The following is a 12,200-nucleotide window of genomic DNA, read 5'->3' on the forward strand; positions in this document are numbered from 1 at the left end:
GTAATGGGGCAATTAGCTTAGGGCTAATATCTATAAATATTCTGATAGCCTAAGATAGAATCGCAAAAGGGGTGGCCTTGGGTCACCCTTTTAAATGACATCGAGAGATTACAGCAGTTGATATTGCTAGTTTCTAGTCAGCAACGGGATTGAGAATACAATGGCAATTGTCAATATTCTTTGTTGCAAAATGAAGAGCATAGATTGAATGGTCTGTAACCATGGCAACCAACAACCTGCAAAACCATTTATGATTATAGTTGTAAACAGTCATAGCTCTGAGTTATAAAGACATATCGCTGTGATATGCCAACATGCAAAAAAGATACTAGAAAGTATGATACTTCGACAAGGTACTTAAATGTTATTTTATGATCTTCTGTAGGCAAATCTTTGCTTGTAGTCAGTCTTTTAAAACCATCCTAACAAGTAAATCGGTAGTTATGTCTTGCAACATGATTCAACTACGCAGTTCATAGTGGCTGTCATTCGTGTAGAGCTAAAAGTTGGTCTAAGTTAACAAAACGGTTAATAGTCATTTTTGAAAACATGACATTTCATTAAATAGAATGCATTCAGTTGCCAACTAACATTCAACACAAATCTCATGAGAAGGTAACTTTGACAGTTAAGTTTTTCTCCTATAAAAAAGTTTCCAAAAAGTATGTTGATTATCACATCTAATATTGTATGTTGTCTCTTAACTGACTGATATGCCAGTAAATATGTTCGGTTTTTTTTTTCAATTCAGAGTTGCTACGCAAGCTGACTTTTAGGTTATCAATGTTAAACATAGAGGCATCATATTAAACATAGAGCCATCATGTTAAACATAGAAGCATCATATTAAACATAGAGGCATCATATTAAACATAGAGCCATCATGTTAAACATAGAGGCAGCATATTAAACATAGAGGCATCATGTTAAACATAGAGGCATCATGTTAAACATAGAGGCATCATATTAAACATAGAGGCATCATGTTAAACATAAAAGCATCATGTTGGTGTGTAGGTGGCTAAGCAGCTTGAACATGGTTGTTGGTTCTATCTTTATGATAATTTATACAAAATAGTTTTTTCCATAATACCTGCACTAGTTCTAGTTCAATACTTTTGGTGGGAAAGTTATTTTCAACTATTTTCTTTTTGCTATTTGCTGCAAAAAAAATTATTGCTATTTGTTGGTAATTTATTATTGGAATTGACAATAAATTAAAAAAACACAAAAAGTGTATTTGCTGATGAGAGAATTAGCCAATGATGTCCAAACCATGTACAAATGCACCATACAAGCAACAACTCCTTGGAACTTAGTGTTGGTTTTATCAGAAGCATGCACCAAGAGTATCGTTGCTTGCGCTCGTCTTTATTTTTATTAATAGTTTTAAATATAGTTTTGTTTTAAACCTCATAAGGAATACTTTTAATTATGATCATAAATAATTGACCTTGAAAAAGTTTTTTTTTTTATTTCATGAAAATATTGTCTTTGTCCATCAGGATTGAATCTGAGTTACTTTCCATGACAACATGGAGCCATAGTATACATGCAAGTAACATCACTGTAACCTTACAAAACTCAAACTATTCTCACTGCGCACGCAGCTAAACTATGCTAATATAGTTGAAAAGCCTTTCATAGATTTATAATTTTAATAAGTTTTATTAAGATTTGTCAAAGACAAGCTGATTTAGTACCAATGTTGGTGGAGCCATAATAAATTTAAATCAATATAGTAATTTCACATCTATACAGTGCACCCCCGAGTTACAATTACCCTGTTATACAATTTTTTCGCTTCACTATGTGGAACACGATGGTTTTTTACCCCGCCATACAACATGGTTTTCACCACACGACATCAACAATATCAACAACAAATTTTCTCAAAATTCAAATTTGCAGTCGGTGCACTGAATATGTCGGCATAACGGAGCTGCCGATATTCTATTCAATGAAATCTCTGCAACAATGCCTGAAAGAGATATGGTGCTCGCTCTCGCTTTTAAATCACCGTTATTCGTTATAAGTTATAAAAACGAAACCAGAAACAGATAGGTGATGAAAGTTTAGACGATGACAAACTTACAGTTTAGTTCAGTAAAATACATACTAAAACTTGTCTTCAAGTGTGTGTTCTGTAAGCTTAATTCATTTAAGTAAAATTCAATGTTTTTATTATACATCTACCTCAAAGGTAAGAACTCCCTACTGTACGCATTGCGCACAGTACATTGTAATATTACATTTTACTGCAGATCATCACCACTAAATACACTAAAGTCACTGTAAGTAGCTATAGTTACTAGATTTAACGTACTATTTTGTTAGTAATTTTTAATAAGTGCAGTACGTATATAAATTTTTGATGTTTTCTACCAGAAAGTGTTTGCATCAGATAATTACTGTGGGTTTCTATACCCGTATATACGACATTTTTGCCTTATGATGCCAACACTGGAAAGAATTAAAATCATATGGTGAGAGTCCACAGTATTAATAAATTCCACTGTGTCATTATGTGTGTCTGTCTGTTAGTCTGTGTATATGCTGTGCCTTGCTACATTTTTTGGTCGATTTCATGCAATCTTCACCTAAATACACTCCATGCCTTTCATCACATCAGTAAAAATATTTGGTTTTAAAACTTCTTCTGGTTTTAGAGAACCAGCCTTCTAAACATCTACCTGTTGGCTATATAATTTAACTTAAAAGAAGTCTTGGTCAACAATGGACTTACTACTAGTATTTACTAAAGGGTTAGAATCTGATGACAAACAGTATTGAGATCTTATTAGATCGAGTGGATAAGTATGCGAGAGGAAGGGAGAGTTAAGGGATGGTAAAAAACTTATTTCAGAATGAGCAGTAATGCAGGCACACGAGATTAGTAATGTAACGATAGAACTGTCACATGATCATTAGGTTGACACGATGAATTCAGCCTTCAGCTAGTCACCGCATATAAAAGCCGTGGTGTGAGCTGTGATCGCCTGACTTTGGTGTTATTTTTATTTAAATTTTTGGTTCGTATTTAGTCAATAATTATTATATTTTAAATAAGATATTCACAGTGTTTATTAATAAGCTCTAGTTGGCTGAAAACTGCATAACGAAATAATAAAGTTAATCTTATTTTGTTATGGTTCATAATTTCACCAAATAGTCAAACAAATTGTTTAGCTCAGCTCTTTCTTCAGTAACAGAAATGAGGATCAAGTAATTATTTGTTTATTGCAGCTTTTTCTCTGAGCACCTCATTTTGCTCTTTTTAGCCTGGCTAGACATTCAACTGTACTAATAATGCGATAAAATGAAAATGAGCTATTCAAAATAGGTTGCAAAAAGAGTTGCAACCTCCTATGGTACGCTCATAGGCCATGATTGAAATTTGATCGATCTTCTAAATAATAAATCATTGTAGATGCAAAATTGCGATCTCTGTCAGTAGGTCGGTAAAACTTCACAAGATCAATATTTTATCCACTCCACTATGTCTCATTCTTAGTGTAGTTGAACATGAACAAGTAATAGCCAACATAATAATGACAATGTATTAACATGTAAATGATAGGTCATAATCGTACAAATTATAAGTCAAGGTCGGTAGCAACAATAGATGACTCTCCATATTTGTCTAAATCTTGGTCATCATTGGACTTACTGCTAGTAAGTACTAAAAGGTTTAGAATCTGAAGACAAACAGTATTGACATATACTGTTTGTCATCATCTTTCGGCCATATTGAATGCTTTGCATTATTACTTTTAGGCCAAGTTGGGTTAACTTTGAAGCACCCGCTTTATTCAAGAGAATCATAATTCGAAATTCTATTGAACTTATTATGTCGATCTTTGCTTGTCAACCTTTTGATGATCCAAGTTGTATTATAAAATGTGGCTTATTATATCCTGCTTCCAGGTTAATTATTTGGGTGTCTGCTCAACGTTTATTGCGGTTGGTGTACCCAACGCAAAACAGAGCGCGTGTCATCATTATCAGCATAAAAATTATTAATGATGCAATTGTCCAGACATATTTGCCCTTCCTGTTTTATCATGATTTGTGTGAAATGTCAGAATATATCACTGAGCATATTAAGGAAGCTATTATTTTAAGATTTCAATAAAAATATCTGTTTTAATGCAGGCCTAAATTGCATTTTATTTTTTTAATACCAGTAAAGTTTTCCTTACATTTTTAGTAACCAATTATATTTGTAAAGGTGATAATATACAGTAATAATACTATTGAATAATACTAACATGACATTGTTCCTTATGACCACGTATTACTGGAAAAGCTAAAAAGGTGAGAACCAGCGATATAGAGTCAGAGAGGAATAAAAAAAGAGAGAGAAAGATGGAGAGAGAAAAAGAGAGAGAGAGAGAGAGAGAGAGAGAGAGAGAGAGAGAGAGAGAGAGAGAGAGAGAAAGGGGTAGTAAGGAAGGGAGAGAGAAAGGGGTAGTAAGGAAGGGAGAGAGAAAGAGGGAGAAAAAAGAGAGAGGAGGAAGAGAACGAGAATGAGAGAGGGAGACGAGGAAGAGAAGGAGGGAGAGAGAGGGAGAGACGGAGAGAGGAGAAGAGAAGGGAGAGGGAGAGGAAGAGAGTGAGAGAGAGAGGAAGAGAGTGAGAGAGATAATGTGAGAGATGGTGTGAGAGAAAGGAGGGGATAGAGGGAGAGAGAAAGAGGGAGAGGATGGAGAGAGAGGGACGGGGAGGGAGAGGATGGAGAGAGAGGGACAGGAAAGAATGGAGAGGGAGGGAGAGGGAGGGAGAGGGAGGGAGAGGGAGAGAGAGAGAGAGAAGAGGGTTAGGAGAGCGGGAGAGGGTGAAAGAGAGAGAGGGGGGGGGGGCGGAGAGAAGAAGAGAGAGAAAAAGAGAGTAACAGAGAAAGAGAGCGAGAGGGAGAGAGACAGAAAAAGAGACAGAAAGAGAGGGGAAGAGGGGCCGAGAGGAAGAGAAATAAACACAGAGTAAAGAGAGAAAGAAAAGGTTTTGCATTATTAGTAAAAAAAAAAAGGGGTATAGCTCATTAAAATTACAATTTACTAACTCAATAACCATATGCCAAGAGAATTACGTTTTCTCAGATTTTAATACCATGTTGATATAGATCTCCAACCTACTATATCTAATAGCTAATGTATTTTAAGAGAAATTAGCTGGCTACATTTTTCTGCTATTTGACTTTAGCCCGAGTACAGGCGCTCCAAAGTAAGCCGGGCCGAGATGCAGGCGGAGAAGCGACAGATGTTTGCCTCTCACCAAAAACTCCACTCTATATTAGGTAAGCTGATGGTCAGTGACACTCACTGTGGACTTTGTCATTGTTCATTCCACAGAAAAACTTATCTCAGATTAAAATTCTTTCTAATCCCATATTTGATCACCAGTTGGATTTTAGTTATAATATCATCAGCAATGGGCTGCTCGGCAGCGTGTAAATAACTTGTATTGCCTAACTGCGCTATAACCTTGACATGACTGGGTATCAGCTGAACGTTCATACAGCATATTTAGCCTCCTAAGTAGCTAGCCATGGTGTTGACGTCTCAATGTCATGGTAACTTCATCAGAGCGCATCATAGACAACTGGATTGCCGGTTTTTTATCATCCTAATGCGCTGATGCCGCACTAATACTGTTTTAACTTACAACAAATTAATGAACAAGACAGATCTTACTTAGCTAAAGATGACAGGGGAAGCTGGAAACTTTTCTTTAACTTACAATTTCTGACTTTTGGAGTTATCAGCTTAATTATTTTATTAAAACAGTCACAGAGCCATACATTGGCAGCTATCTATTAATTACATATATAATAAAGGCGTATCGCTTCTATGTTTGTTTACTGACGACTGTCAAATCTCAACACATGTTTACACTAACATTGCGACAGAACACCAAGTTGCTGGTAAGTTGAAGTTCCTCACACAAAATCTATATCTAACCAAATAGCCTGGGGTTTTAAAAGTTTCATAAATTGTTCAATACCTGAATACTGAATGCATGACACTATTGAGTGTTTGGCTATGGCTTCTGGTAAACTGATGATGCAATAATAAAAATTTGAGCGCCGTGTAAAAAAGAAAGCAAATATACTCGCTACAAGTTTGATGTGGCAGTGATTGGCTTGCCTGAGCAATTCCGTTGTGCCAACTGGTCTTTCCACTCCAACCGGTTAGTATTAGGTTTTTGCCGATTTTGTATAATGTTAATTTTTTAATTTTTTTCTATTCTCACTAAAATGAAATCTTTAGCTTCTTGAATAGTGGGCTTTCCCGCTTTAAAAAAAGGTGCCAAATATAATTATAAGTAACATATAAAATTATAAGTAACATGTAAGTAGCAATTACTTACTTCACAACATGTAAGTAATAGGTCATAATCATACAAATTATAAGTCAAGGTTGGTAGCAACAATAGATGACTCTCCATATTTGTCCAAATCTTGGTCATGACTGGACTTACTGCTAGTAACTACTAAAAGGTTTAGAACCTGATGACAAACAGTATTGACATATACTGTTTGTCTTCATCTTTCGGCCATATTGATTGCTTTGCATCATTACTTTTAGGCCAAGTTGGGTTAATTTTGAAGCACCCGCTTTATTCAAGAGAATCATCATTCGAAATTCTATTGATCTTATTGCGTCGATCTTTGCTTGTCGAATTTCTACTATAGTTGTTAAAAAGGCTGGGCATCTGTGTTCGATCGAATTCATAAGAAAAATTAATTGAAAACTAACTTTATGGCTTTGACCAGCAGCTGAAAAGCATAGCAACCACGAAAGCTCTAGTCTGTCACTCTACACCAATTAGGATGGATTGGATGCTTTTGCAAGAGCATCTCATTTTCAAACTGGAGGATGGTGGTTCAAAACCTGTTAAATCCGTCGGTGTTTTCCTGTTTGGTAACAGAATTGGCAATACTAAGTTTTTCAAGAATTACCTGATTGAAACTAGGCATTTATACTACCTCAGTCTTTTGGGCTATGGTCTAGTGCACTGGTCAATACTCAGTATCATATAAGACCTTGAAAACACGTTAATCAATGAGAGGTCAAATGGCACCTTCCAGAGTCTCATTACAGATACACCTATGCAGTTACTGAGGCATAACTCAACTGTCAATAAGCAGGTATAGTAAGCTATGGTAGTTTGTCACCATGTCAGCTAGAAAACTATACTGTCAGGGGTCAACCTAAAGCACATGCACATTATGGTCAGCTGCGTGTACCTAGAGAGAGGGAAACTCCGATCTTTCTCTGTTTGGTGCATTTTTCAAGTTATCAATTTTTGTAGGAAGCCACTTGTTTTTTTAGATATCTTTGCGGTATTTTTTTTGAAATAATGATATTCAAAATTGAGTTATTCTTTTGCAAAAAGTAGATTTTACTCAGTGTTTATAGTGATATAATATTAGAATATAATTGATATAATATTAGAGATCTCAAACAAAAAATAGCTCTCAATCTTATGCAATCAATCCTAGAAGCACAATGTGTAAACTAGTGATCTCGCGGCTGCCAGCAACTTGCGTAAGTTCGACAGCAAGTTGCTGCGACAGCCTGCGCCAAGTGCCCTGACAGCTGAATATTTGAAAGCTTAACTGTAGCTACCAGCTTATTGCAACAGCTGAGGTGATGATGAACTGTCAACACCTTACAGCCGATGAATATGCATGCAACTGGCTGTCCTAAGTAGGTTGAAGAATGAACCTTTACCACTGGTGTGTTGTGTCTTTGAACAGAATGTTACGACTAGCTCTCAGCCTCAATGTCGACTTCAGGATACTTTTAAACACGTAATGGTGGACCTATTTGTTTACTGACCAATAAAATTACACATTCAGAACTTTATTTCAATTAATTTTTCATTATTCGCACAAAGATTACTAAAATGTTGAGCTTACTATTTATAGTAACTTTTCAATGCACAGAAAGAAGGCTCATCACTAAAAGAATTAGCCAATCAGAAGTCATTGACACAAAAACATTCTCAACAGAATTAGCCAATCAGATGTGAGTGACATAAAATGCTACTAACGGAATTAACCAACCACACTCTTGATGCGGAAGTGCTCTCAACAAAAGTAGCCAATTTGACACAAGGGCGACAAAAATGTTCCCTACAGGTTTAGTTAATCAGGTGTGAGTGAGACAATGATCTCAACAAAAAAAACTATCAAATTGAAGCTAGTTTAAAGCATGGGCCAAAGCAATCCACCATTTATGTCCAGCTACTCTGCTCACTAATCAGAGACTTGGGTCGATGAAACTGCCAGCTCACGACTATAGTCAGTAACATTTAAGGTCTTAATGGCTCTAAGGCTGTCTCTTGTATTACAAATTTCAACAATCTATTTGGAGAATATCTCAACGGCGAAGGCGTTTATTCTAAAAAGTACAAAGGTTCAAATTTCATCGTGTGGGCCACGTGCAGTTTATCAGTCGTAGATGATTAAGGGAGGTGAGGTAGCGGACCATAGCTTTATGACAAAGCACTGAAGAGCGGATCATGTGATAGGTCAATCTCGAGCGACTAGCTCTCCACGTTTGCTCACTCTGGTGTCTCGCGCTCCGATGCAGTCCACTTGGCTTTATTATCATCTCTCATGTCAACTGCTCTACATTGATTGATGTTATGTCACGGCATTGATTTATCCTCAATTGATAGTTAATCCTGAGCTAGCCTTCTCAGCCATTGGCAGTCGTTGGAAGGCCCACGTCTAGTACACGTTCCTTGGACTATTTCTCTGGATTAAAAGTTATCGCTCACTCGCTTGTGTAAGTTGCAATAATTCATGTTATGTATCTTTAGTGGTTTTTTGCTGGTCGGACGGTGTCAAGTTTAGCTTATGTCTTCAAAATTGTGAAAAATGGCAAGTGAGGGCGTGTTCGTGTGTTTGCAGACTGCAGAATTTTAACGCTTTCAAAATCATTTAATGGAGTTTGATTTTAAATAAAAGCAGCCATAAAAAGAGGCGCTGAATTGTAATAAAAATCATGAGCAATTGAGGTCTTTCACGTGGGATCCGACCATGTGAATTTTAGCAAGAAAATGAGCAATCAAGACCGTACACTAAGCGCATTACCTAATACAGTAAAGTAATGTACATACTATGTACAGTACTTACTGTATTAGTTTGTCTGAAAAATCTAATGGTGACCAATATTTAGACCTTTTCATGTCCATCCCACTCAATTTTCAAACAGTAAGAGTGAGCCATGGACTGGCACCTTGCAAGATAACTTCTGCTCTCTCAGTTCAGTGACATTTGGTTGCCATTACAGCCCATCACAAAGTATGGGACAGTATTCTACTGAACCCTCATCTAAGAGAGCGATTTACTAGGTGGTATAGTTGCCTCATAACAGCTGCATACTTAGAAAGTTTTACGACTTCATTTCTGGTCAGTTATGACATAATGGCGCCGTGTAGACCAGCGAGATATCCATCAAGAGACACTCCAACTGCTGATTACTATGTTGACTCTCATCGACTAAACAGCTAGTTATCTTAAATGCCTCTAGTCGTAGAGCAAACACAGCCAGACGAGCCCTGCACAGCTCTGCTTCCCGTTTGTTGATATCTTATTGCACTAGAGGCACTGCTAACGTACTTTCTACGTATACAAAATGTGAGGCATGCTCGCATGTTTAGCAGGCCAGCGTATTTAGCAGGACCACGCCCACCTTCACTCTGCTAAACAAGAAGAACGTTAAGCGAAGCGTGACTGTTTTTTTTCTGTTTATGGCGGAATGTTTTTCGAAGAGTCTAGCTGGTTTCACATTTCAATTTTTTTATATAAGTACGGCCTTGCCCTAAGTTCACATGGGGAAAAAACATCAGGGGAGACATTGAAAAACGAGACGGAGACACCGCAACGGCTAAAATTGTTACACAAAATAGAGTGCAGCGGAGATCGCTGATACGCAGTAAAAGCCTCGTCTGTAAGATGAAAGTTTGCGCAAATACAACTTTTCAATGATGGTGACACTCGTTTTCAAGCCTTCGTTACTACGTTCGGTTTCTAACTTAGATTTGCTAGTTAAATTATTACAATGGACTTACTCAATCAGACTTGAAATATTTAACCTAAAACTGGTCAGGCTTATTAAAAGCCTATGTTGTTGTTCTAGTCCCAACAGGAATTGCATATTGATCTCATCTTGTCACAGTATTTCCTGAGTATCTTTAGGCAGCGACCTGTCTATTGATTGGCCTCTAGGGAAAAGTTATTAGGTATCAGGAAGGCGAAGCTAATGGCTTTAATTATTGGTGTGAGATTCAACATCCTCCGAGGTTTATTGAGCATTTAATCGGCTAATATTGTCGTTTTGAATGAAGAGAGTAGGCGTCTGCAGAATAGCGATGCTTGACATGAGCATTCTTTGCCTTAAGTTGATGGTCTTATTTATTTGTTGTTCTAGTATATCTCATCCTCGACTGTCGCAGTAACTTAACTCGGGCTTGAGCGTGTATGTTCCCTCATTAGCCAGTATTTCACTTGCAGCCTTAAACAAAAATCGAACAGTTTTTGTTGGAAATTTTTCAATCGCTCCCAACTTCATTAAACTGAACACCTGGCCGGTTTTCTTGTGGAATGTTTGCAGTTTGCATAAAGATTTCCTAACCAAAACTTATGAAGTCACAATCATAATACAGCTAAGGGACAGTTAAAAAGATTTATATCTCTATTCTCAGATAACTTCGAAAGAATTTAGCATAAGTGATTCGAGCTTTCAGATGGAGCTGATACCAGACCCCATTGTCTTCTCTTGTTCCATGATGTACTACCGATATAAGTATTGTTTACATGTCATAACGCCAGACTGGCAAAGTGTCAGGTTTCAATTTAAACCTATTTATAAACAAACCTAAATGATTACACCTTACAATCACCCATTCCCGCGGTCACTCCAAACATTTATCTCTGAAGGAATGTCTTACTGGTAGTGCAAGGAATTATGGGATAAGATGAGATGTTAATGTTGTGTACTCAAATCCTTTGCAATTGAATAGCGCACAATGAATGTATGACACAGCTTTGCAAAAGACCTCTCATCAGTATTGTAATTATTGGTGTTGTTTGCACCAGCTGAAGAGCTCACTTAAAAACTGGCCAGATGCTAGGATTAGTTGTAAAATGTGTTTTACTAAACGGGTAGTAGTTGTTGACCAGTGGTTGTAAATGGAATGCCCATTTGAGATTTTGAAATTTGGAATGCCCACTTCACGCTCATCAGTTTTTTCTAAGTGGTCTGGTTTTATTTTTCGAGGTGAGATGGTTAAATATGAGGGAGTTGAATTGGCCTTATTTCATAGTCTCCTTGTTTAGTAGATGTTGGAATTTGCTACATCCACCCTGATTTTGATGACAGCTAGGTTATATCTAATTATAAATTTGGTTACTGATTTGTGCTGGTTCTATAACTATGTATAAAATTCAGAAAGCAGAACACTTAGCGAGTTTAACTTGGCTTAGCCTTAGCTTAGCCTTAGCTTAGCCTTAGCTTAGCCTTAGGTCATTAGAAACATAACGCAACTTGTTTAGTTGATGAGAGAAATATTATTTTTAATTGTTCGTTATTACACACATCTGTATTACCAATTAATCTTTTGAAATGTCAAAACTAAATCTGCTAGTAGCCCTTCCGATGCTTCATCAGTCAGGATTCCATTGGTTCAGGGCTTTGAATTCATTCCAGGAGTATTTAAAAATGTGATACTAGTTTTCACTAGACAGGTTTTGTACTCGGCTCTGCACTTGTACAAATTATTTCACAATGACACTCCAACCACACTCACACGGAGTGGTTTTTTAAACAAACAAGATAGCATTGAGACAGTTCAGCGATTGCAACATCATCCATCGCAAAACCAGTCCTACATTTCGTAGCTGTTAAAATCATTATTTTTCTCTAGAATCCAATGAAACTAGCAGACAAACATTCTCTCTATATATCTACAAAACTAGTGTGTGGTCAATTTTGCCTTTTTTCACTTTTTTGTATTTGCCTTCTCATGTTTAAGTCAAGTCTATGGTTTTACTATCAGCCTTTGATGGCCATGAACTCCCTTTTCCTATCAAACTTATTCCTTATCTACAACTTTTTGTGTCACTTCATGAGATACGCTCTACAACCTCAGCCTTCTCGCCATATCTTAACGGAGATTTTTACTTT

General features: G+C 36.8%; 1 protein-coding gene across 3 annotated transcripts in view; it reads left to right on the forward strand.

Annotated features, from left to right (window-relative positions):
• Window positions 1-12,200, forward strand: part of LOC137399799 (rho GTPase-activating protein 21-like) — a 52,638-nt gene that overhangs the window by 2,006 nt on the left and 38,432 nt on the right. For 2 of the 3 annotated variants that reach the window (XM_068086027.1, XM_068086035.1), the window contains exon 2: window positions 5,203-5,296. In XM_068086027.1, the coding sequence (XP_067942128.1) occupies window positions 5,239-5,296 (58 nt within the window). In that variant the 5' untranslated portion in view covers window positions 5,203-5,238. Of the gene's footprint in view, window positions 1-5,202; window positions 5,297-8,659; window positions 8,799-12,200 lie in introns of those variants that run through there. The other variant, XM_068086043.1, reaches the window with a different exon arrangement.

The sequence above is a fragment of the Watersipora subatra genome, chromosome 1 (genome assembly GCF_963576615.1).
Source record: "Watersipora subatra chromosome 1, tzWatSuba1.1, whole genome shotgun sequence".
Lineage (NCBI taxonomy): Eukaryota > Metazoa > Bryozoa > Gymnolaemata > Cheilostomatida > Watersiporidae > Watersipora > Watersipora subatra.